The sequence below is a fragment of the Puma concolor genome, chromosome E2, assembly GCF_028749965.1.
Source record: "Puma concolor isolate L17-30 chromosome E2, mPumCon1.1.hap2, whole genome shotgun sequence".
Classification (NCBI taxonomy): domain Eukaryota; kingdom Metazoa; phylum Chordata; class Mammalia; order Carnivora; family Felidae; genus Puma; species Puma concolor.
In genome coordinates this window covers 12,640,126-12,666,888 of record NC_141681.1, presented here as the reverse complement: position 1 = coordinate 12,666,888, position 26,763 = coordinate 12,640,126, and the positions used below count along the sequence as shown (strand labels likewise).

Here is a 26,763-nt window from a genome sequence, read left to right as displayed (position 1 = left end):
ATTTGCAGTCTATTTGGTGCCACGTTTTTTGCGTTTCCGTGCTTTTTTGTTGGTGATTTTGCTGTTAAAAATGACCCCCAAGCGTAGTGGTGAAGTGGTGCCTAGTGCTCCTAAGCGCAAGAAGGCTGTCATGTGCCTTATGGAGAAAATACGTGTGCTAGATAAGCTTCGTTCAGGCATGAGTTGTAGTGCTGTTGGCCGTGAGTTCAATGTTAATGAATCAACAATCCGGTACATCAAGAAAAAGGAAAAGGAAATTCGCCGATCTGTACGTGAGGCTGCTCCGGAAAGTGCTAAAGTAACGTCTATAGTGCGTGAGGAAGCTATGGAAAAGATGGAAAAGCGGCTAAATTTGTGGATTCATGAGATGACAACCGATAAAAAAGCCGTGGTGGACAGCATTGTCGTGAGGCTGAAAGCCAAAGAAATTTACGGTCATGTAACCCAAGGCCAGAAAAACGTTAAACCTTTCTCCGCCAGCGCTGGCTGGCTTGCACGTTTCAAAAGGCGTTATGGTGTGAACAATGTTAAACTTGCAGGTGAGGCAAGTTCTGCAGATCGGGAGGCTGCAGAAGAATTTAAAAAACATTTGCTGAGTGTTATACAGGACAAAGGATACGTGGAAGAGCAGGTTTTCAACGCTGATGAGACTGGCTTATTTTACAAGGACGTTGGCAAAAGAACCTATATAACACAAATGGCCTGCAAAGCCCCTGGCTTTAAATCATTCCAAGACTATGCAACCTTGCTGTTGTGCACTAATGCCAAGGGCGACTTCAAGTGCAAACCTCTAATGGTATACAGAGCCCAGAATCCACAAGCACTTAAAGGGAAAAGCGTCAACCATATGCCTGTCCATTGGAGATGGAACAAAAAAGCGTGGATGACATCCAGCTGGTTCCACAACTGCTTCGTACCAGAAGTTGAATGCTATCTCCAGGGCAGAAACCTTGCCTTCAAGGTTTTATTAATTTTGGATAACGCCCCAGTCCATTGCTGTGAAGAACTCAAAAATGCCCACCCCAACGTAGAAGTTCTTTTCATGCCCCCAAACACTACATCTCTCATCCAACCCCTGGATCAGGGTATAATAAAAGCTTTCAAGGCACACTATACCAGGGAGCTCTATAGCAAGGGTTTCCAGGCTCTCGAATCCAACAAGGAAACTACCATGATGGACTATTGGAAGTCAGTTACCATACGTAACGTTATTGACTATGTTGGGACAGCCTGGGGCAGCATCAAACAAGCTACTATCAATAGCTGTTGGAAAAATGTTTGGCCAGACTGTGTGCAAAATTTCGAAGGCTTTGAAGGTGTTGCAGAAAGTATAAAGAACAGTGTTGAAAACATAATGCATATCGCACGGCAAATAAGTGGAGAAGGCTTTGACGACATGAAGGAGGAAGACGTGGAGGAAATTTTGGCAGAGAAGGCAGTAGAACCCACCAACGAAGACCTGGACGAGATGGCAAAACAAGGCATTGGGGTCGGCAGTGATGAGGACGGCGATGAGAGTCAGCCTAAGACTTCAAGAATTGACCCTCTTACAGCGACCAAAATATCAGAATGGAATTCTGCCTTGGAAAGAATTTTCAATGACATGATAGAGTGTGACCCTATGCTTGATCGCAGCCTCAAATTTAAGCGCCTCACCTCCACAGCATTTGCCCCTTATGCCGAGATGCTTAAAGATTTGAGGCAAAAAGCTAAGCAGACAAGGCTGACCCAATTTTTCGAGCCAGTTTGGGAGGGAAAATCGCCGACTCCGTCAACAAGTCACGAGAGGCAAACTCCTGAGGTTGAACTGCCAAATGTTGACATGCTTCCCTCTTCCTCTTCTGCAGAATAAACTCCACCTACCTCTCCCGTGGTTATCGTGGGGCAAACCAAGGTCAAGAGGTTTAACCACACTGTGTGCTGTAGCATCACACATCCTGCAGTTCCATCAACAGTAAGATTTTAGTTAATGTTTTAATGAAATCTCTAACGTTTTCCACACTCTATTTGCATTACTGTGAAATATACAGTATGTGTTGACGTACTCTGTGTTTATGTGAATATTGTATGTTATACTGTGTGTTTGCTACATGTACTACATATGATTACTGCATGTGTGTGTCTGATGAAAAGAGTTAAGTAATACAATCTCAGTATTGTAGAGGACGTTATACAAAAATGCTGTAATTGAAACCGTGTTTTATTATATAAAAATACTGCACATAATTATTGTGAGAAAGATGTATTAAATAAGGTGTTCTTGAACAGAAACACACATGAAACAAGATTATGTATTGATCAGTTGACAAAAAAGATTGTGACCGGAGACTACCAGGAACCCAACCCTGTACTGCTAACTGAATGTGCACGATGACTTTATAAACATAACTACTGTGAACGAGAATCAACTGAATCCTAGAATTCAGACAACACCCACGTGCATCCTTCAAGTTAATCCACATGGAAGTACGGCCACCTATGGTCTCTATCATTTTATCAGATTAAAAATATTTCTTAATTAGAATCCAATTATGGGAAGCAGTAATCAGAAACAAATACACAGGAGACAGCAACAATTAACATCCTTTTGTTCAGGTTTAGAGTTTTTCTCAGCTGAAAATTGCTCTTCATTGTTACTCTATACTAGTCTGGGTTTGAGTCACCCAGTCCTAGAGTTAATCTAAGAAATAGATGAACACACCTGTGATTAAAAGGACATTATGGTGAATGGGTGACAGGCATTAAGGAGGGCACTTTTCGGGATGAGCTCTGGGTGTCATATCTAAGAGATGAATCACTCACTGGGTTCTACTCCTGAAGCCAAGACCACACTGTATGTTAACTAGCTTGAAAATAAAAAAAAATTTTTTTAAATAATAAATGTTAAAAAGGGGCACTGTGGTGGCACTATAGCAGCAAACTTTTAAAAACAGCCTAATTGGGGACACCTGGGTGCCTCGGTCAGTTAGTGTCCAACTTCAGCTCAGGTCATGATCTCGTGGTTCATGGGTTCCAGCCCTGCATCGGGCTCTGTGCTGACATCTCAGAGCCTAGCCTGCTTCAGATTCTGTGTTTCCCCCTCTCCCTGCCCTTCCCACACTTGTGCGCGCTCTCTCTCTCTCTCTCTCTCTCTCACTCGCTCTCAAAAATAAAATAAAACATTACAAATAAATAAATAAAAACAGTTAATTGAAACATAATTCACAGACCATAAAATGTACCCATCTAAAGTACACAGTTCAGGGGTGCCTGGCTGGCTCAGTTGGTAGAGCTTGTGGCTCTTGATCTTGGGGTTGTGAGGTCTAGCTCCATGTTGGGTGTAGAGATTGCCTAAATAAATAAACTTTAAAGTGCACAACTCAATAGTTCTGGTAAATTCAGACTTGTGCAGCCATCACATAAAAAAATGAGCCTCTGACCCATTTCTCCCCAATCCCCAGCCTCAAGCTAATCTGTCTCTATAAACTTGCCTATTCTGGACTTTTCATGTAAATGGTATTATACAACATGTGGTCTTTTGTAACTGTCTCCTTTCACTTAACACATCTTCGGAGGTGATTTCTCTTTGGGATGTACCTGTGGAATTGCTTGATCATATAGAAATCATATGCTTTACCTTTCGGGGAACCGCCAGATTGCTTCCCAAAGCAGCTGTGCCATTTTATGACCTCAGCAACAATGCCTGAAGGTTCCAGTTTCTGCACACCTTGCCAAACCCCTTGTCTTTTTTATTAAAGCCATCCTAGTGGGTGTGAAGTGGCATTTCATTGTAGTTTTTATTTGTACTTCCCTGATGACTGATATTAAACATCTTTTCATGTCTTTATTGGCCATGATATATGTTCTTCGGAGAATGTCTATTCAGATCTTTTGCTCATTTTAAAACCAGGTCATTTGTCTTTTTATTTATTTTTTTAACATTTATTTATTGTTGACAGAGAGAGACAGAGCATGAGCAGGGGAGGGGAGGGGCAGAGAGAGGGAGACATAGAATCCGAAGCAGGCTCCCGGCTCTGAGCCGTCAGCACAGAGCCAGACGCGGGGCTCGAACCCACGAACCACGAGATCATGACCTGAGCCGAAGTCAGACACTTAGCCCACTGAGCCACCCAGGTGCCCCATCATTTGTCTTTTTATTATTGAGTTTTAAGAGTTCTTTATATATTCTAAATAGCCGTCTCTTATAAACCATAGGACTTGAATCATTCCTTCTATTCTGTGGCGTGTCTTTCTACACCCTTAATGGCATCCTTTGAAGCATAACATTTTAAAATTTTGACCAAGTCCAATTTATTTTTCTCTGGTCCCTTGTGCTTTTGGGGTTCTATCTAAGAAGGCTTTGCCTAACTCAAGATCACAAAACATACTCTCATTTTCTTCTGAGCTTTATAGTTTTAGTTCTTACATTTGGGTCTGTGCTTTAGGTAGATCGTCCTTATGGGAGGGTAAGAGAAAAGTAGATGTGAAATTAGGACTCAGTATTTGGGAGTTTACCATGCCAGCCTCTTTCCTTGGACACTGTAAATGGACCCTGCAGTGACAAACTGGGATGTAGCCTTTTGCCCCTGGGGAAAAGGATGCGTTAGAATTCTCCAACACACTCTCCCCCAGCATCATCTCATTTCTCCCAGTCTCTTTGCAGCTCACTGCCACTCCATGCATTTGTTCAAATTCACAGTTTCCAGCCACTTTAAGGATAATCAGGGTAGGAGCTAGTTTCCATTATTTCAAATAGTTTAACAGAGCCCAAATCCGGCTCAAAGGCATGCATTGTTTGACCTGAAAAGCATTTTATGTGAGTTCAAGTTTGTTGCAAGCACTTAAAAATTGAGATGTCAACCCAGATTTCCAACTTCCCCTGAAAAACTGGAAAATCTGGACATACTGGGCTCAAAATCCCATAAAGTAGAAATAGGCTGGGACTAAGTAATGGTTGGCCCCTTTAGACAGGGCTCTCCAGTTGGCCAGAGTACAAACTCCCTAGAAGATTCCTGGTTCATTATTACTGTGTTGTCTTAGCAAGAGTTTATGGGGTCCTCTCTACCATACTCAGCACCTTTATTTTTTTATTTTTGAGAGAGAGACAGAGCGTGAGCAGGGGAGGGGCAGAGAGAGAGGGAGACACAGAATCCGAAGCAGGCTCCAGGCTCTGAGCTGTCAGCACAGAGCCTGACGTGGGGCTCAAACCCATGAGCTGTGAGATCAAGAAGACATGAGCCGAAGTCAGATGCTCACACCAGGTGCCCCCATACTCAGCACCTTCAGCCCCTCCTCTCCTACAGTCTCTTTCCATTGTCCAATCTTGGGTTATCACCTTTTGAAAACTGAAGACAAGCTCCTCCTCTTAGGTCCTGGATACATACAGTCTTGGGGGCTTCTGGCCAAACTCTGCATGTAGAGTTATCCTGGGGTGCTAAATATTGTTCTGTACCTTGATCTGAGTGGTATTCAGCATAAATGTGTGAATACATACACGTTCATCAAGCTACACATTTGAGATTTGTGCACTTTACCGTATATTATGCTTCAATAAAAACTACAGAGACATGGTGGATGGGCAGTCTACTGCCAGACATTGTCTGTCTACAATGCCAGGAACTACAGTGGTCATCGTGTGCCCATGATGTAAGCTACCCAAAGAGGCCGATCCAATTTGCTGAAAATGGCAGAACAGAAAAAGACTTACAATGCCAATGAAGAGTACTAAACCAATGTTGGGAGCCTCTCGTCACGTGAATTTACTGTTGAAATATTTCTTTTTCATACATCTTATCAGCTTTTGTCTATGCCAATGTGGTTTCATACAAAAAGCTTCCAGTTGATAAGATCTAGCCCACAAAGTGCAGTTAAGAGGACTCAAGATTACATATTAAGTACAGTTTAATCACACCTTTGAACAAGAATTTTACCATAAATTAGTAAGACGTTGAACATAAAAGGAATACAGCCAAACATATGTTAAGTAGTAAGTTATTTAAAACTCCCTAAATTTAAGTCAGATGTTACTGCAAGATTCAGTTCATTGGCCACTGAATATAAAAATAATAGTCCCAGTTCACAGAATTGAAATTCTTTATTGATAAACATTTATACCAGAATTAGAAATGTCAGTAGAAAAATAAAATTTAAATAATTTTCTATTGTACAAAGATTTGATCATTTGGACTGTAGCAGTTGGTGAAATAATCTAATACAAAAGCTAAGCTGATTTTAGTGACAACCAGCCTAAGTAATGCACGAAACAGAAATGCACACACACCACACTTCCTGCCTGGGGCTGGCTGATGGCGGCCGGCCTCACCTCCCAGGAAACGGTTTCTTAGGGAAGGTCGATATGCACTGCAGTTGTAGTAAGAACTTAATACACACCAGAGCAGTCAGAAAGGACACTGAAACCGAAAGCCAACATACAATTCCAAATTTAAAAAACATGGGGTGCCTGGATGGCTCAGTCGGTTAAGCAGCTGCCTTCAGCTCAGGTCATGATCTCACAGTTGGGGAGTTCGAGCCCCAAATCAGGCCCTGTACTGACAGCTCAGAGCCTGGAGCCTGCTTCAGATTCTGTCTCCCTCTCTCTCTGTCCCTCCCCCACTCACACTCTGTCTCTCTCTCTCTCTCAGAAATAAATAAAACATTAAAAAAAATTAGAAAACATAAGGAATGGCTTAATGATTTGCATCAACTTTTTCTCACTGGTTTAGACATTTCCAGTAAATGTTTTGCTGCAAAATTTAAAAATGAGTTAAGAGCACAAAGAGACATCCTTCTTGTGGAATATTCATTGCAATTTGTACATGGACTTAAGTTTTCGTGAAATGCCTCCCCCACCCCCGCCAAGCCCCCGTATTAAAGAATCCAGAATCCAGCTTTTATGACTGCGAGCTGCCTCCTTCCCCTGCATAAAAAATACTAAAAAAAAAAAAAAAGAAAGAAAAAGTGGATATCTAGCTGGGAAGGGGTGTTTGCACAGCCACTAAGAAAGCCAGTTGTTGGCAAAAATTCTACAAACCTATATGTGGTAAAATAAAATGTTCAGCACAAATGCCAGTATTTTTCCACGAGTGACCACCCCCAAATAATTGTGTATTTGAGACAAGAAATTAAAAAAAACAAAAATCCAAAAAAGAATAGACATTCTTTATCATCCAAATAGTTTTTCCTTAAAAACATCTCAAGCTACAAAGCTCAATCTATATAAAGGTCTGTAGAAATTTATTCACAGTAGAATGTTCACATATGGGGATGGATGAAATATTCAGTAATTTAAAGATATAGTTTATATTTGAAGTTTTAAAAAAGCAGATCATCAAAATATGGCAAACAAACAAACAAAGATGGGAACAAAAACACCTTTCAAAATGCACTAACTTTTGTGTCTTGGCTCTAAAAGAAAAATAACCAAATATTTAAATCATCTATCAGTATGTTCAAAAATTAGTATTCAGGAAGAGGGGCCTACCAACCATAGGCCCACGTGTTTAACTTGTGAAATTCTATCCAAAATGTTTTAGGTGAGAATTCTAATAAGAGGTATATTTCAAGAGAGATGATTAAAATAATTTTCTACAATAAAGGATATAATGTCCCCACTTTTTCTTTTTTTTTTAGAGTTTATCTTGAGAGAGCAGGGAGGAGAGGGAGGAGGGAGAGGAGGAGGGGGGAGAGAGAGGAAGAGAGAGAAAGAGAGAGAGAGAGAGAGAGAGAGAGAGAGAGAGAGAGAGAGAGAGAATCCCAAGCAGGCTCCGTGAGGAGCCCAAAGCAGGGCTTGAACCCAGAAACCGTGAGATGATGATCTGAGTCAACATCAAGAGTCAGACACTCAACCGACTGAGCCACTCAGGCACCCCTGTCCCCAAGTGTCTTAAATTGAAGGGCTACTTTGCAAAAATCACAGCTCCTTGAACTGGAAAAAGGAGTCTTATTTAAAGACTTAGGGGCACCAGGCTGGCTCAGCCAGTGGAGCAAGCAACTCTCGATCTTAGGGTTGTGAGTTTGAGCCCCATGTTGGGTGTAGAGATTACTTAAAAATACAATCACTTTAAAAAAAAAAAAAAAGGCTACATTTGCTTGAAAGATTTGAGCATTGGAGAGAAAACTTGGGGAATGTATAAAAACATCTGCTGGCATTCCAAGTCTTCTTGTAATTTTCCACCTAGTCTGAATATATGTCACTGTAATTTTGATAAGTGGTCTAATGGCCTATTAGTTAGAAGGAAATCTCCAGTTAATTTTGTGACCTCTTTGTAATTTTTCCTTTTTGACTTTCCCTGATAAGTTCATCTTCCAGGCTATTTTTAATCAGAAGCTGGAGGGCATATTGCTTTAAATGGAATAGATATTGTTTGTGTGTACATGACCTCATGGGCTGTTAGCCTTACTGTCACAATGAAAACTTACCTTTAAAAACATCAGGTTTAATGAATGAGAAACTATTCTGAAAACAGAATGACTATATTCCATACAACGCAGTTAGGTGGTAAGGATCAATTTAGAGATCTAATTTTTGCTATCCTTTTTCTTTTGAAGGTCACAGTTTTCAGACATTTTAATAAAAAAGCAATTTAGGCAGAAGAAAAATTAAGATAGCTAAAATTGGGTTAAAGAAATGATGTTTAATTCTCTGTAAGGAAATAGAGTCTCTTGAAGGGAAATGTAAAATGTGGAAGTATATCGGAAAATTAAATTTTAGGCACTTTCTGGGAGTGACCCCCAATACTGTAAAAGTGGTAACCATATTAAGACTAAGAAATCAATAACCTCTACCCTAGTTTAAGCTACATTTCAACAATTTCAACTAAAGTCACTAAGAAAAACTGTAACAATGTTTAAACAAAAAACAGTTTTTTTGGTACCTCACTGTCCAAACAGCATCCTAACCAATCTGGCTTAAAATTTTGAACTCAAGCTATTTAATAGGGTCTATTTCCAATTAACCAAAATCAAGAGAATGAAAGTGACAAGAAAAGGGGTACAGGAACTTGGGAGGCAAAAAAGTCTCAGTCAGCTAGCTTATTCTGATAAAATGTACAAAACAATAGATTCACATCTCTTAAAATATGTTAAGTAATCAGAGGTCAAGACAGTTTTCCATAAAATGTCACATCATCTTCTTTTTCTTTCAGCAGTGGAACTGAAGCCACTACTTGTGTTGTAGGGTTTTTTCCTGTTCTGTTTCACCAAATTTGTTCTCAAAGCTCTACGCAACCAAAACCTACTTGGCACTTACTGTCATGAAGACGTAGCAAAAGAAGAGTCTGCCAAATTCTAATCAAGATTAGATTAAATAAGGTTTTAGTATGGTATACTCTGTTCGGAGAGAAACCGGTATTTTTCATAGTTTCTCTGTTATAGGCAACACTGCATTTTCTCACAGATTATTATACATTTCAGTGCAAAGGATGTCAATCTAGAAGCATTGTTGACCTAGCTTGGGTAAAGGTGCACCTGTAAAACTACTTAAATACCGCCCCCCTCCCCCCAAAAAAACCCACTTGATTTGTTTTGGTTGAGAATAAGAGTCCAGTAAGATCTTCAATTCCTGGAGCTTCAAATCGCAGAAAGGGCTGAAATGTCGTTCTTCACATGTATTTCTTCATCCAAGTTTCTTCCATTTGAAGAATTAAGAAAACACTACATTCCATAATGTATTCTTTTTGAGGATTCTGTAAAACTGAGGTTTGCCATCGGGGTATAAGGGTGTTCGCTATAGAGTAGCTAAAACCCGTAAAAAGGAGACCACTACTACACAGAATGTCTGTCCGGTGCCCAAGGTGAGGGCTTCAAATGGTATCATCTCCTTTCCTGCTGCTCGGTACACTCCAGCAATTGCAGCACCTGTTTAAAAATTCAAGAGTGTTAAAAAAAAAAAAAAAATCAAGGTTAATATAATCAGGAAAATACAGTACTTAAAATCCTACCCTAAGTAGAATATTCCAGATTTTTTTACATTAAAATTTAAATATCATAGAAATGTCTTATTCTCCCTATACTTTTCTCGAGATTTTAAGTATTCTCCATATGACTTATAAATTACTGATTAGTGCTTTCAGACGTTGAAAAGTGAGTCCTTAAAATGGAGTCTCCTGGATTTACTGAATAAAATAATCTGGAAATCATAACCCAAATCACAAATTTCCACATGACCTGATTACAAACTCATCACAAAAACATCTCTTATTTGCCATGCTTAGCATTTAACAGGTACCTAATAAAATTTTGGTAATGAATGCCAATGAAACTTTCCAGGGAAACCGAGCAAGAAATATTTCAGAAAAAGCCAGAGACGCCCGCTCTGCTTTCTACTGTACTCAGCTCCCCTCCCCAAGTGGACGGAGGAGGAGCAGAGGGAAAAGGAAACGGTGACTCTACGTTTATGAAGTTGTTACTAATTCAAAGGGCATGAGGCCAGAGGTGCTAAGGGGGTCCTTTCTGTTCCCCACATCATTGATCGTCTTTATTACGCTAAGTCACCACAACTTTCTAGAAACGGAGTAAACCAAACACAAACATCTGTACCTCCCTAGAAACCCAGATGAATTGTTACAGGGACTCAGCATTGTATTGAGAGAGCCAAGATTTCATTAGTTTGACAATAATAGATCCAAAGTTCCCAGATGACCCTCCTCTCAAAGACCATTCCAAACAGAATCCTCCTTGGTCAGTGTGTTCATTCCTGCAAACAGGTATTTGCCTGTATGTTTTCTAAGATCCCTATTCTCATGATACTCAGATCAAGCTGGAACAGAGAAAGCACAGCATGAAACAGATTTTGAATAATACAAGACAACATACAGCATCTCAATCAAATGCCTACACATTTTACACATGTGATATGAAAACATATTAACAAATCCGAAGAAGAAGAAAGAGCAAATTAACCAGTATCTGTATTGGTTGCCTGGAACATCTGTGACTTTCAAATGCCCACCTCCAGTGCCTATGCATACAGTGCCTATGTTATTAACATCTGCAAGGCACCTGCTGCATCAGGCCCCTTCATAATTTAGCTCCAAAACAAGTGGGTTGGGTAGAAAGAAGTGTAAGAAACTTGAAGTAGGCCCTAAGGTGGGGCCTAGATGATGAAGAAGGGAAGAACGGAAAAAAGCAAACCAGGAGGAGCAGTAAAATGGGAAGGAAATGGACTCTCTTCACCAGAGTCTTAAAGAGAGAATGGACACATTTATTGCACGATTCCTAAGTGTTAGGTATTATGTTAAGTACTTTAAATAAACATTATTTCCTTTTATCATCACACAGCATCTGAGGAGGGTAGAATTATCCTTATTTTACTGATGAGAAATCTGAGACAGCTCCTAGGAGCCGGTAATCCAATAAGGAAACTGGAACAGAGGGTCTCTAAAGAGCAGCAGGAGGTGATACAGTTAAAAATACTATATAAAGCCAGTTATGGAAACACCTTAATGCAGACAAGAGAAAACTGGCCTCCTCCTCCTGTTATCACAAAGGTTTCACCACCTACAGAACACAAAGAAATGAGGCCACTTTGTCCTCAAAAAAAAAAAACCTCAAGTCAAAGAAAAGGCAGAGGGGCAGTTCCATTTAGAGCTCAAGGCTTAAATGCACACACTCACACAACAATTACAAATTAGCAGGAATGTTGTGTTTCTATCTTTTCAGCATGTATTTATGTTTACATGTGCACCTGGAAAAAAGTCTGAAAGCATATACCAAAATGCAAACTGAGGTTTTCACTTAGGGATGTGATAATGGAGTGTTTTTAGTTTTGGTTTCTGGAGCTTTTAATTTATATAAAATATATTTATATTTAATCATGAGCTTAAAAATGACCTAAACTGATTCTCATCCTTATGATATCAGCAAAAGCCAAAAACAAGTAAAAAACAATTTATAATTTGTTATTCCAGTTCTTTAAAAAATTTTTTAAACATTTTTGAGAGAGAGAGAGAGAGAGAGAGAGAGAGAGATACAGAGCATGAGCAGGGGAGGGGCAGAGAGAGCGGGAGACACAAAATCTGAAGCAGGTTCCAGGGTCTGAGCTGTCAGCACAGAGCCTGATGAGGCGCTCGAATCCACGAACTGTGTGATCATGACTTGAGCTGAAGCCAAGCTCAACCGACTGAGCCACCCAGGTGCCTGTGTTATTCCAATTTATTTTTAAATGTTTATTTCTTTTTTGAGAGAGAGAGACAGAGACAGAGTGCAAGCGGGGGAGGGGCAGAGACCGAGGGAAACAGAATGTGAAGCAGGTTCCAGGCTCTGAGCTGTCAGCACAGAGCCCGACATGGGGCTCGAACCCACAAGCCATGAGATCATGACCCGAGCTGAAGTCGACGCTCAACTGACTGAGCCACCCAGGCGCCCCTCCAATTCTTATTCAGAAAGTTTTGACAGGGGAAAAAAATAACCAGAAGACAAATCAGGTACCATTCATTAAAAAGAAAATTTTTGAGAGTATGAGTGGGGCAGGGGCAGAGAGGGGAGGTTACAGAGGATCTGAAGCAGGCTCTGCAATGACAGCAGCAAACCATGTGGGGGGCTCGAACTCGCAAACCATGACATCATGACCTGAGCTGAAGTCGGATGCTCAACCAACTAAGCCACCCAGGTGCCTCAAATCAGGTACTTTTCTGAACTACAATTATTCTTCCATCCTTAAAAAATTATTATTCATCCTGAGTGAGGAGAAGGACCTCGTCAACAATCTTTCGATGCCATCAGTCAATTGATAGCTGACAAGAAAGGAGCAGTAGCTTCCAAAAAGATAAACACCTTTTACTAGATTTCAAAATGTAGTTTTACTACATCTCAAAAGCCTCACATGGCTTATCTGAAGCCAGTGAGAGAAAATACAACTTTGGAAGTCAAAGATGTTAGCCAAATCATAGGAGGGGGAGGCAGGGGTTAGAGATAAGAGAAAAACAGTACGCCAAAGAAAGCGCCCATGGTTAAAAGCCACCCTTTTTTCTTCATTTCACACAGACATGTTTCTAAAATGGGTCCTGAAATTAAGTGACTAGTCATAGGAAACGTATGACTGGTATTTTAATGTCTAACATACTTGTCAAGATTCCAGCAGTAATTGGTCCCACGATGCCCATCAACAGGATGCTTACAGACATGAACCTACCATATTTGTGATGTCTGAGGGTGAAGAGGGCCAGTAATCCAGCAGGAACATGGAAGAAGAGAGAGGACACCAGTGCCCACAGGAACACACCATACCACATCTCTACAAGGAAAAGCAAAGAAAGGTCACAAGTCACAGACTTTCCCAGTACAGGAATTACCAAGGGCTCGTCATCATACCCGCTTATTTCATTTTCAAAGCCATCCAGGTGCCAGGTGGGTTCAGCAGTCAAATATCTAAATATTGATGGTTCTAGAGAGATTAGCAAACCACGGCCCTCAGGCCACCACCTGGTTTTGTGCATACACTCTCACTGAACGCAGCCATGCCCATTCATTTAAATCTTGTCTAGGCCTGCTTTCCAGCTACAAGAGCAGAGCTGAAACAGTGACAAAGAGCACATGGCCTGCAGAGTCTGAAATATTTACTATCTGGCCATTTCCAGAAGAACTTGGTCAACCTCTAAAATGATCAATCATTTTAGACTTCTACGATGGAAAAGCTTTACAGTTTTATTCATTCAACAGTCGTTTCCTTTTTTTAAAATTTTTTTAAGTTAAAAATTTTTTTTATTTTGAGAGAGAGCGACAGAGAGACAGAGAGAGAATGCCAAGTAGGCGTTGCACTGTTAGCTCAGAGCCTGATGTGGGGCTTGAGCTCATGAGCCATGAGATCATGGCCTGAGCCAAAATCAAAAGCTGAATGCTCAACTGACCAAGCCACCCAGGTACTCCACAACAATCATTTTCTACTCAGCCATCAAAAAAAAAAAAAAAAGAAATCTCACCATTTGCAATGACGTGGATGGAACTAGGGTACATTATGCTAAGTGAGGTAAGTTAGAGCAAGACAAATACCATATGATTTCACCCATGTGGAATTTAAGAAACAAAACAAAGGAACACAGGGTAATGGAAGGAAAAATTAAATAAGATAAAAACAGAAGGGGAGGCAAACCATAAGAGACTCGTAACTATTCTTAACTATAAAGAACAGAGTTGCTGAAGGGAAGGTGGGTGGGGCACAGGCTACACGGGTAATGGACATTAAGGAGGACACTTGTGATGAGCACTGGGTGTTACATGTAAGTGATCAATGTTTTTAATATAGGTTACCACGGATAAAGGTCCTAAATACATACATACATACATACATACATACATACATACATACATAAATTCATATCAGGCCATCACGTCTTAGAATAGCAAAGCTCTTTAAGATATGAAATAAATACCAGAAAATATAAATGTCTGCCTTAGAGACAAACGGCACATAAGTGAGGGGGCAGGTTAGCGCAACTAGTTCCTAGGGAGAATGTCTAATTGACTTTTAAGATGACTGTAATTTAGGCAACATTAAAATATATGATTACCAACTATGTCTAAAAACCTATGCATGAGCCACCTCAGAAAATACAAAAAAGGAGGAGATACCACCCTGCCCTCAAGACTTTGCAATCTGGTAAACAGCAGACAGAGCAATTCCCCTCAGTGAACCCAGGCAAGCCTTCAGAATTCTCAAAATAGCCCCTTAGCTACCCACATGGATGCAACGAAGGTGTCATGTGAGATAAAATATATTGTCCATCCTTGCGCTAGGAGCAGGTAAGTAACAGGCAGTTTCAGAGACCAGTCAACAGCTTAAACTTAGAGATTCCGGACCACAGCACTACCGACATCTGGACCAGTCAACCCTTTGTTGTGGGGGGCTGTCCTGTGCATCGCAGGACATGGAGCAGCACCCTAGCCTCTCCCCACTAGATGCCAGTACTGGCCTCCCCCCAGTTGCAATGACCAAAATTATCTCCAGACTTTGCCAGATGTCCTCCTGGGGCAAAACTTCCCGGAGTAAAAACGAGTGTCCTGACTAAAACAGAGGGTTTATAAGGTTAAAAGCAGTTAAAGCTACAAAGATAGGGGCGCCTGACTGGCTCAGTCAGTACAGCATGTGACTCTTGAGCTCAGGGTCATGACTTTAAGCCCCACATTGGGTGTGGAGACTACTTAAAAAAAAAGCTACAAAGACAGATGGGGTCACACTATGGTGGGCTTTCAAAGCCAGACTAAAGACTTCAGTGTGAAAGCCCTAAAAGTACCATTTAAGTTTTGAGCAGTAAAGGGTTGTCCGGACACTATTTCACAGGCCCCACCTTACACTCCCAATAGGAGTACAAACTAGAAAACCTTTCTGAAGGGTAATTTAGAAGGGTGTATCCAAGAAAGTCCAGTGTGCACACCTTTGCCACAGAGACTTTACTTCCAGGAATACATCCAACAGGAATACACATGCAGGCAAGGCCGGAGATAACAAGGGGTTCCCGGCAGCATTGTCTGTAATGGCAAAGACTAGATGCCAACTGTACGTCCATCAGTGTAGGACTTGTCAAACATGTTTTGGTGCAGCTACATAATGTAACATTTAAAATTTTTTTTATTTTTGAGAGAGAGACACACACACACACACAGTGCAAGTGGGGGAGGGGCAGAGGAGGAGGGTGACACAGAATCCGAAGCAGGCTCCAGGCTCTGAGCTGTCAGTACAGAGCCCAACACGGGGCTCGAACTCATGAACCGTGAGATCATGACCTGAGCTGAAGTTGGATGCTTAACCGCCTGGGCCACCCAGGCGCCCCTACATACTGTAACATTATACTATCACGTAAAAACATGGGATAGATCTTTATATACTGATGGGATAAGATGCCCAAGCCACAGTGGGAAATAAAAAAAAAAAAACCAAGTTCCAGAAGAGTGTACAGAAGACTCTGTTTTTATAAAAACAAAAGAAACAAATGTGTGCGTAAGTCTATGAATTCGGAAAACAGTCTGGATGTAGGTGTACTTAATAAATATTGAGGACATGTGCAGGCGCTGTTCTAAGTGCTTTACAAATCTTAACCAGTGCAATCTTCTAAACAACTCTGTGAGGCACATGATATCCCTGGCTCTTGGCTGAGGAAACAGAGGCAGAGGGAGGGAAGGAACTTGCCAGAGCTCACAGTGTCAGTGGGGGCTGGGGCAGAGCCCTATTGGGCCCCACGCATGCTCCATGCTGGCAAGCTACAAAAGAGCCTTATTTCTGGGGAGTGGGATACATTGGGGTAGGGCTAATGACAATTCACTTTTTACTTTGATTTTTCTTAAAAAGCTTTTCTAGCTGCTTACTGGCTTTTACAGAATTATTATTAAAAGAAAGTAGAAAAAGAAGAAAAAAGGCTTTTGTTTCCAAAAGAACAGTTTGGGAAGGCTGGTGGGATTGGAATGAACAATTACAGAAACGACGAGGAGCACTGTCCTCTGGCTTGGGGAGCGTGGACACCGGGAAGGGCATGACCAGGGGCTCTTCTTCAAGCTGTATCTGAAGCTGCATCTGAAGCAGTCGTAAGAATGACTGCTGTGCGGGGGCGCCGCGGGGCTCAGACGGTTGGGAGGTTGATCGTCAGACTCCATTTCAGTTCTGATCGTGATTTCACAATTCGTGAGATCGATCCCCATGTGACAGCACGGAGCCTGCTTGGGATCCTCTCCTTCTCTGTCCCTCCCCCACTCACTCTTCACTCTCAAAAAAAAAAAAAAAATTAAAAAAAAAAAAAGAATTACTGCTGTGCATGTTTCCTTCCCAATTTCTTATTCTTGTTGTGGGTGGGAGCCAAATGCCCCCAAGCCACCCTTGGCATTGTCACTGATGGCTATACTAATTCTTTGCTCATTTTGACTCACCTAAAGCTTCAATTAACACTATATTCGACACATACCTGAATTAGGACACCTAGTTCATGCTTTGAATGAAAGTATCAGGTGTGCCCCATCTAGGGCTCAATGCTTATTAAAAATAACAAACGACTGAGGGTGTTTTGGCACTTTTGCTCTGGTGAAAAACAGATTGCTATAAAAAGTTTCAAACCGTTTGTGAGACTTTTTTTTTTTTAACCCCCGCCGAACAAGATCTATCTTCAGAAAAATTTCATAATACTGTTGAAACTGGTCTGTTTGACAGGGTTTGCCAAATTCTGCTAAGCCAAGTTAGATCATGAAATATGGGGCATAAAGTGATTACATAGTAAGGTCCCAAACTTAAAAACTAAATATATGTAACATAAAAAGCTAATATATGTAAAAATATAGTGTCCAGAAACCGCCCCTCGAATACGTGTGCCCCCGCCAGAGCTCTGGTGCCCACACACCTCTCCTGCACCCTGGCTCAGTGATAGTAGCTTGGTCTTTTCAGCCTAAGCCCCCTCGCACTCCACCACCGCCAGCTTGACCCCACGCCATGGCACAGAACCATGCTGTCCCCTTCCAAAGCAGTAACCCCATCTTCAATCCCACAGTCCTTACCAGCTACTCCCCAAATCACGTGGAGACTCTGACCTCTATCCCACCACCAAGCGTGTGAAATTCTATGATGGCACCAGGGACGCCAGCGTCCCAGGGTGGACAATGGGATGCAAAATCTGCTTCTAAGAACTCAGAGCAGTTGCCATTCTGGCTGCTGGCTGCCACAACGGACTTCAGACCCCGCCACTGAGCCGACACTACTCTCGGGCCCTGCTGGAGCTCCCCAAGTTTTAGAGGTAAGCACTGCTCTCTGGAGCAACTCAAGGTGGTGCTGGAGCCTGGCTTCATACTGGACGCCATGGCACCATCAGGGCATTGAGCTGGGAGGTGAGGCCTTGATCTGCCAGAGACATACCAAATTGTAACTGCATAAAAGTGGGTCCGAGAGGATCAAGGCTTGATGAGAAAGGAAGAGAGACCTCTCTCTCCGTCTCTCACTCTCTCTCCCTGCCATGTGAGGACATAGCAAGAAGGCAGCCTAAGAGGGCCCTCACCACAGCATGGCCATCCAGGCTCCAAAACTGTGAGAAAATAAGTTTTTATTTTTAAAAAAATTTTTTAAAGTTTATTCATTTTTGAGAGATAAAGAGAGACCGTACGGGTGGGGGAGGAGCACCAAGAGAGAAGGAGACACAGAATCCGAAGCAGGCTCCAGGCTCTGAGCTGTCAGCACAGAGCCCAATGTGGGGCTCAAACTCACAAACCGTGAGACCATGACCTGAGCCAGAGTCAGGAGCTTAATGGACTGAGCCACTTAAACCACTTCAGCCTAAGGGCGTCTGGGTGGCTTAGTCGGTTAAGCGTCCAACTTCAGCTCAGGTCATGATCTCACAGTCTGTGAGTTCGAGCCCCGTGTCAGGCTCTGTGCTGACAGCTCAGAGCCTGGAGCCTGCTTCGGATTCTGTGTCTCCCTCTCTCTGCCCCTCCCCTGCTCAGGCTCTGTCTCTGTCTCAAAAATAAATAAAAACATTAAAAAAATTTAAAAAAAAAACACTTCACCCCATGGCATTTTGTTACAGCAGCCTAAAACACCAACCCTCACTCCTTCCCTATTTTCCTGGTGCACAGCACCTGCCTGAGGAGGACTGCTAGGCTACCAACCCACATCTCAATTTTCCTGAAAGCTGAGAAGCCTATTTGTAAACAAGGTGTGGCACAGCAGGTCAGCACTTCCGGAGTTTCTGAGAAGGGGAAGCATACCGCACACACCCTCCTACAACCTTGAGCTGCATCCATTAGCTCCATCAGTGCCTACAAATCTTACAGAACATCACTTAAGTCACATTAAGGAGGAAAAAAAGGGCTTTATTATGTTAGGTGAGTAGTCTAGTTTATAAAACACTTTTCAGATGGATGAGATTATTAAAGGACTCTTAATAGCAAAGGCAAACCCCAATCAATAAAACACTTAAAAAAAAAACTAAGCGATTTCCCTTTAACCTACTGCACCTTAATTTGCTATCTACGTAATAGCTACTTAAGGATCATCATATAGTACTTTTCATTTCTTCGGTTCAATATGCTGTCAAAAATCTGTGTCTACATATCTTACAGTATTTCTTTGTTCACTATTTCAAATCAAGCGCATTATCTTCAGCTTTGCTTACCCTGACGGCTGAAGTCCTAGCACTGCCTGATGTTGAAGTATAAATCAGAAAATTAATCTGCAACAAAAAGTTATAAGGGACAATCAGATTAAGCAATGGTGACAGACTGGGCTCCAAAGATGTCCACACACTCATCCCCAGAGCCCATGAATAGGTGGCAAAGGCAGTTTGCAGAGGTGATTAGGTCAGGAGTCCTGGGATAGGTGAGTAGACTGGCTTTTCCAAGTGGGCCTAATGTAATCACAAGGGTGCTTGTAGGAGGAGGCAGGAGGGTTGGAGACAGAGTGCTTGGAAGATGCTATGCTTCTGGCTTTAAAGATGAAGGAAGGGGGCGAGAAGCAAGGAATGCAGGTGACCTGTAGAAGACGAAGAGGCAAGAAAACCAATTCTTCCTAGAGCCTTCAGAAGGAAGGCAGTGTTGCTGACCCATTTTGGATTTCAGGCCTCCAGAACTCTAAGATGTTTGAAGCCACTAAATTGTGGTAAGTTGTTGCTGTGCCAATAGCAAACTAATACAAGCGCCAAGAGTTTATTCTTTCAACAACCAAGTATTTACTGAGCCCATCCCCTATGTCAGGCACTTGAGTGAAACAAACAAGACAAACATGCTGCCCACAAGGAGCTTATTACCTTTAAGAATCTGTTTTTCAGACAGATGGTTCAGTTAAAGGGATAAGCCACACAGACTGCAGATTCCTCTAGGTGAATTCTTAATTAACAGAAAGGGTTTATAATGGCTGGCTCCCTATCTAATCTCCACAACTGAGTCAACCAATTTCTAAGCAAGGCCTCAAGACCAACCAGGCCCCAGTCAGAGAAGCAGAAGAAGCCTAAGCCAAGTGGGCAGGGTGAGGCACAGCACTCAGCCATCCTTTTAGCTGGCCCCACTCTATCTTTTTATGTTCCAGGTCAAACAACCGAATGAACAAGGTCAGCTTCTCTGAAGCCAGGGTTCTAAGGGAACCTGGGAACTGTAGTCCTACCTGGTCCTGCAACTCAGTGCTGGACTGCCTTCACACTAATTGCCCATCAGCCTACATCTCTCCACACTGCCCACTGTGAGACCCCTCTCTTACTGAACCCCACCTACCCACCATGGGGTCTATCCGGTCCCCTGCAAAATCAAATACATATATATCGGTTACTGCCCCCAGTTCCTGACAGAGCTCCTAAAACCCTTTAAATAATGGTGCTGTGTCAGTTGCTTAAGTGTCCAACTTCGGCTCAGGTCATGATCTCACGGTTTGTGAGTTTGAGCCCTGCATCGGGCACTGTGCTGAAAGCTCAGAGCCTGGAGCCTGCTCTCTGCCCCTCCTCCCCTTGCACTCTGCCGCACCCCCCTCTCAAATAAACATTTAAAAATTTTTTTAAGAAAAAAATAATGGTGCTAGAAAATATTCTGTTCTCATATTTAGTCTTTTATTATTTTTTTAAACATTTATTTTTGAGAGACAGAGCATGAGCAGGGGGAGGGGCAGAAACAAAAGGAGACACAGAATCTGAAGCAGGCTCCAGGCTCTGAGCTGTCAGCACAGAGCCCGACACGGGGCTCAAACTCATGCACCTGTGAGATCATGACAGGACCCTCAACTGACTGAGCCACCCAGGCACCCCCTAATATTTACTCTCTGACCCTGGTTTCTGACACAGAACTTCCAAATCCCTTGGAATTTCCAGGCACCTCTTTTGTTCGCAGAAGGCACTCTTGGTAGGCTCCAGGATGGTCACCAGAAAGCCATGATTATAAGCATGGAACTTTCAGCCCCACCCTCCATCCTCTGGAAAGGGAGAAGGGTTGGAAGTGGAGTTAATAATCAATCACATGTACGTGATTAATCCTCCATATAATCCCCAAAGCAGGGAGTTCAGAGAACTTCCGGGTTTGGTGACTACACCTATGTCCTGGGAGGGTGGCAGGCCCCAGCTCCACAGGGACAGAAGCTCCTTTGTTCAGAATCCCTTCTGAATTCACCCTATGTAACTCTTTATCTGGTGTTCATTTGTATCCTTTAATATCCTGTGTAATAAACTGGTGATTTAGTAGGTAAAGTATTTTCCTGGGTTCTGTGACCTACTCTAGAAAATTAACTGAACCAAGGAAGAGGGTCATAGGAACCTCCAACTTAGAGCCGGCTGGTCAGAAGCACAGCCAACCACCTAGACTTCTGACTGGCATACAAACCGGGGAAACTGAGCCCTTTACCTGTGGGATCTCGTGTTAACTCCAGGTAGACAGAGTAGGAACTGAACTTCAGGACACCCAACTAGTGTCACCGAATTGGTAGACGTGTAGAAAACCCTACGATCGGTGTCAGAATGTGGTGAACGTGGGAGTAGTGTGAGAATAAAGCAAAGCAGGGAGTTTTCCCCAAGAGACCTTCCCACTCCTCCTTAACAGTGATGGCCTTCCCACCAGGACTGCCCGCTGCGGGCTGTCACCTCTCTTCTGACACCACTGCCTGACTGCCTGCTCACTGCTGGTTTCTGAGTGTAACCCTCTGGCCTGTCTCACTCCAGCGGCCTCTTGGTCCTGATCTGGCCTTCCGTCTATTCACACGAAGCCAGAAAATCAGTGCTAAAGGGTATGAAGTATATTGCGAGGGGTTGTTTTATTATTATTATTTTTATCTGAGAGAGCGCAAACACAAGCGAGGGAGAGGGGTAGAGGGAGAGAGAGAGAAAGATGGATAATCTTAAGCAGACTCAATGCTCAGCATAGAGCCCAACGTGGGGCCTGAGCTCACGATCCTGGGATCATGACCTGAGCCGAAATCAAGAGTTGGACGCTCAACTGACTAAGCCACACCAGCGCCCCAAGTATGAGGTTTCTTGTTGGGGTGATAAAATATTCTAAAGTTACTTGTGATGATGGGTGCAAACTCTGCAGATGCTAAAAACCACTGAATTGAACACTCAGGAGTTGGTCAAATCATCCGTCCTCTGCTCAAAACCCTCCCACACCACCCTCTGGGAGGTGACCTCACCTCTTCCTCCCTGCTTTGCCCACAATGTTCCGTCCTCCATGGTGGCCTTCTTTATGTTTCCTAAGTAAACTCCTGAGCCAGGGCTCTGAACCTGCTGTGTCGTTGTCCAGAAGCTTCTCCCAACAGCTGCATGGCTCGTGCCTCACGTCCTTCAGATTGCAGCTCCAATAGCATCATCATCAAGATTTTCCTCATGACCCTAAGTAAAACGGCATTCCCCCACCTGATGCACAAGACCTGCCACTTACTATCTCCCTCCTGTCTGACAACACCAGCTCTTCCTTTCCATACTTTCATTTTCTCTCTATCCTCCTTTGTTTTGCTCACTACACATCTTTACTTGGTACCTAGAAAATAATAGGCAGGCAACAGACACTTGAGTAAATACTTACTGAGTGAATGAATAAATAACTGGTCTTGAGTGTGACCCATTCTTGGCTCCGGCAATGGCAAAACCAAACCCTAGGTAGGTTTCAGTTTAACTATCACAGGACACGCTTTAACACTGCCATTAATAAAAATTCCTACCTTCAGAAAGTTCGTATCATTCCTGCAAAAGACAAGATCTGCCTTTCAGATTTGCTAAAAAAACGATGACAAAAGAAATCTGAACAACCTGGAATAGGGAGGGTTAGGCAGCAATCTAAATGGCTAAATTGCAAATGCAGGTTAAAAAAATCAATTCAAAGCTTCCTGATGGTGACAAACCACAAAGTATTTTAGAGCAACGATTTTGCCATATTGACTTGTCATAAAGTGCAAGTAGCCTTTTCTGTGAGGCCAAAACAGAAATAATTCCAGATTCAGGTCAATGAATAGAACTCACTGTAAGCAGGCTTTGGTGCCTCAAAAAGGATCAAACTCCACGTACCTATAACATCCATTAGTCCAGTTAAAGATGAGACACAGCAGGGAGGCTCTGTGTTTACCCGTCCCATTCTGATCAACTTCAGATCAAGGGCTGTATCTCATGTATGTTTATATCCCAAGCCCAGAGCCTGCACTGGGCCCAATGTATACTTGCTGAATATGAATGAATAGTTCCCCCAAATTATATATATATCAATAGAACTGCCCATAAACTCATGTGGCAGTTTCCTGTTTTCAGAATACTTTCTGAAAGCAAAACAATTCTCATAGCTGTCATAGCTGCTATGACATAATGTCTAACTACTGTCCCAAATCCACTTATCTCGATCTTAAAGAAAAGGCAACTAAAAGACAGACAGACTAGAGAATATTCAGCTCCAAAGTATCACCTCACATATGACTTATCGCAAAAGGATTAAGGTACCCTGTCAGTGGAGGGACCCGATAAACACCACCTTCACCAAATGATTATTGACAGCAGTGTTAGTAAAGGTACACCGTGATGTTAAAGGTCTCCTGATATAATGCACTGAGAAGTGGACATCACCTGTATAGATAGGATTCTAAACAAAAATGTTTAATCTGAATGTAAGCATGAAAAAAATGATCGATAAACTTAAATTATAGGACATTCTATGAAATTAGGCTGGACTCTTCAAAAATGTGAAGGAACAAAGATGGAGTAACTGTTCTAGATTCACGGAGACTAAAGAGACATGGCAACTAAATGCACAGTGTGATCCTGGATTAGATCTGGGTTTTTTCGTTTGTTTGGTTTTTTTAAAGAAAAAAGCTATGTGGGGAGCCTGGGTGGCTCAGTTGGTTAAGCATCAGAATTCAGCTGAGGTCGTGATCTCGCGGTGAGTTGGAGCTCCACGTTGGGCTCTGTGCTGAGAGCTCAGAGCCTGGAGCTTGCTTTGGGTTCTGTGCCTCCCTCTCTCTCTGCCCCTCCCCTGCTCACTGTCTCTCTCTCTCTGAAAAATAAACATTAAAAAATTAAATAAATTTAAAAAAAGATACATGCTGAAGTATTAGGCATGAAGCATCATCACTTCGGTAACTTCCTTTCTAATGGGTCTGCAGAAAATAAAAATGTTGTGTGCGTGTGTGTATGTATGTATATACACAATTCACACACACATATATGTATATAGAGATAAAGCAAAAGAATGAAAATGTTAATAATGAGTCGAAGTAAAGTACTTCAATGTATCAGTATGTTTGAAAATTTCAAAATAAGGACACAAAAACAGACTAATCTGGTCCAGCAGAACCTCCAGACTGTGTGTACATTGCATTTTTCATAGTGTCTCCAGAATGCCATAGATTTGTTGTCACGGTCAAACGTGCTCTTAGTACCTTTTGAAACAACGTGAGCTGCCAGATTATCATTTTAGCTAGAGTTCCAAACTAACATCTGCATCTGCCCCAACGTGGTTATTATCATCAGCTGTCCCACAAAGCTGTCAGGGAAACTACTAGGCAGGTAAATACACACGAAGTCCCGGGGGTCCACTGAATGGCGCCCGGCAGTCGCTTCCCCGTGGAAGAGAAATCACAGGTGCCTTGTTTATGACTGCAGTCAGTAAGTAATCCAATCGTTCTTGTTTTGCAGGTCCCTGGCCCAATTCTCGAATTGTTTACTCCCAGTCACCTTTGCCGGACAGCCCAACCTCACCCTTCCATCGCCACTGGTCTGTCTCCTGGCCTTTTAAAGGTCCAACACAGAACTGCGCCCTCCCCTCAAAGCCTTTATGAGCCTTCCCCAGTCATTTCTCCTCTTCTCAGTTTTCTGAGCATGGAGAGCTTTCTACCTTCTTATAATTTTGAAAAAACCCTTACATCAGGCCCAGCAGAAGCTCCGGCGGGCGTTAAGGAGAGTGAAAACGCATCTGTGTCAGAGATCTCGCACGCGGGAGTGGGGAATTCGGCAACAGGTCTCAGAAAGTGATTCCTCGAAAGAGAAGCTGGCGGAGTGGGTGCGTTTGGACGCAGGGGGGAGCGATCGGCAGACAACCCGGGGGCACCCGGGGCTGGGGCGAAATTACACACCAGGGCAGCGCGGAGTGCCGACCGCCCCTCAGCCCGGCCGGGACGGTTCGGCGTCCGAGCTGCGAGAGCCGCGCGGCCGGCGCGGACCACCGGGGCCAGGCGCCTCGAGCCCCTAACTAGCAGGCGCGACCGCCTCCGGGGCTCTGTCCGGCCCGGTCTGACCCTGGAGCTTCTGGAAACTCCAAACAGCAACATCAGCTCGGGTGGAGGCCGAGCTCCCTCCACTGACGGGTCCACTCGCGGCCGCTCCCTCCGCTCTGGCCCCCAGCGCAGAGTCGGAATGGTCCGCCAGAGGTGCCGGCGGGGAAGCGACGGAGGAAGAGCTACATCCCCCAGCTCCCCGCCGAGGGAGCGGGAACCTCCTTCCAGGAGGCAAACAGCCCCGGCAAAGTGGGACAGCCGGGTGGAGAGGACCCCGCCGCGGGGGAAGGGGCGCCCCCCGGCCGGGCGGCGGCGACGGAGCGCGGAGTGCGCAAGCGCGGGGCGGGGCGGGGCCGGTACCTGGGAAAGAGCAGAGAGAAGTGGAGTTGGGGCACAGGGTCCCGTTGCCCACCCGCGGCACGAGCTTCAGGCTGAGGATCTGCTGTAGGAGCCCGGCCGACCCTCCGCTGCCGCCGCTCCCCTCGTGCTCCATCCCGCCGCCATTCACCGCAGAGAGATGTGGGGGAGCGTCCGAAGTGCTGCCGAGGCTCGCTCGCTCTCACTCACAGACCAAAGCCCTCTCTGACTCTACCTCCTCAGCGTCACCCTCGGATGGGGCCCTCTTCCTCCCACCTCAACGGCTCAGCCAAGTGATGGCACCTTCCTCCAATCACAGGACGCTGCAGATGGCAGAGGCGGGGCGAGAATTGTTCCCTCCCCTGACGTTGCGTACGGCTCACCGAAACCTGGCACCCACGGGCTACGCCCCCTACTGGGCAAGTGTCTCCTGCTCCAGAGTAGGATGTGCTAAGCTCTGCCCTTCCCTGCAGCGCCACCTATAAGACAGTAGGGGAATTGCATACCCTCCCCAGACCCGGCGCGTAGATTTCAAACGGATCTAGCAATGAGAATCAGATGGTTCAGCAGCCAGGTGAAGGAGGCTGGAAGACATCAGCAATACCTCCGATATTTGGAGGGAAAGTGAATTTTTTGAAAGCTCAACTTTCTTTAAAGTAAAAAGCCTTGCTTGCAGGGACGCCTGGGTGGCTCAGTCGGTTAAGCATCTGACTTCAGCTCAGGTCATGATCCCACAGTTGGGGAATCCAAGCTCAGCATCTGGCTCTCTCCTGTCAGCACAGAGCCTGCCTGCTTTGGATCCTCTGTTTCCCTCTCTCTCTGCCCTTCCCCAGCTTGTTCTTTCTCTCTCTCAACATAAATGTCAACAAATTTTAAAGAAATACATTGCTTACAAAGTTCATAGTATTTTACATAATATTAATTCAAGAACATTAGCAAGATTGTTTATTAGAGTTCCCTCTTGAAGATTTTGTTTTGAGAGCTAATGTCCGTTCCTCAACACTGCAACTGGGATTTTGCATCAACCAAGAAACATCTAAAATGGAAATAGTATTAAAAAAAAATCATGAAATATTTAATGCTATCTTCTGGTACATTTCTCAGACCATGAGAGTGTGTAAGAAGTGGAAGAAACATTATTTTAGGGTTATATAACAATCAATAGTGTATCGCATTAGGAAACATTATTTTGAATTTACAAGTCTATCCCCAGATTCTGAATTGAGAGGTTAAAAAAAATGACATTTACACTTGCAGGACTCAGAAAATGTATGTTTGATGTGCCCTTTCTTTTAAAAAACATT

General features: G+C 43.4%; 2 protein-coding genes across 5 annotated transcripts; one reads left to right on the top strand and one right to left on the bottom strand.

The window, feature by feature from the left end:
- The first annotated feature begins 70 nt into the window (after positions 1-70).
- Positions 71-1,852, top strand: LOC147573377 (tigger transposable element-derived protein 1). The gene has a single exon (XM_086690885.1). It carries the CDS (start codon positions 71-73, stop codon positions 1,850-1,852), a length of 1,782 nt encoding a protein of 593 aa, XP_086547011.1.
- Positions 1,853-5,862: 4,010 nt separating this feature from the next.
- On the bottom strand, positions 5,863-25,767 carry TMEM170A (transmembrane protein 170A). Of its 4 annotated transcripts, none has more exons than XM_025920714.2 (3): positions 25,463-25,767; positions 13,040-13,210; positions 5,863-9,834 (listed from the first exon to the last, which is right to left on the bottom strand). In XM_025920714.2, the coding sequence occupies exons 1-3, from the start codon at positions 25,593-25,595 to the stop codon at positions 9,704-9,706; spliced, it is 435 nt and encodes a 144-aa protein (XP_025776499.1). In that variant the 5' UTR covers positions 25,596-25,767; the 3' UTR covers positions 5,863-9,703. The 4 variants fall into 4 exon arrangements, with proteins under 4 accessions (XP_025776499.1, XP_025776500.1, XP_086545010.1 ...); XM_025920715.2 differs by having other exon boundaries at positions 13,109-13,210; XM_086688884.1 differs by lacking the exon at positions 25,463-25,767 and adding an exon at positions 24,752-25,421 and having other exon boundaries at positions 13,109-13,210.
- Between the last annotated feature and the right edge of the window lie 996 nt (positions 25,768-26,763).

Coding starts and splice junctions, on each gene's coding strand:
- LOC147573377 (XM_086690885.1), top strand. CDS start 71: ATGACCCCCAAGCGTAGTGGTGAAGTGGTGCCTAGTGCTCCTAAGCGC.
- TMEM170A (XM_025920714.2), bottom strand. CDS start 25,595: ATGGAGCACGAGGGGAGCGGCGGCAGCGGAGGGTCGGCCGGGCTCCTA. Junction 13,211..25,462: donor TTCTCTCTGCTCTTTCCCAG/GTACCGGCCCCG, acceptor TTTTCCTTGTAG/AGATGTGGTATGGTGTGTTC. Junction 9,835..13,039: donor TACTGCTGGAATCTTGACAA/GTATGTTAGACA, acceptor ATTTTTAAACAG/GTGCTGCAATTGCTGGAGTG.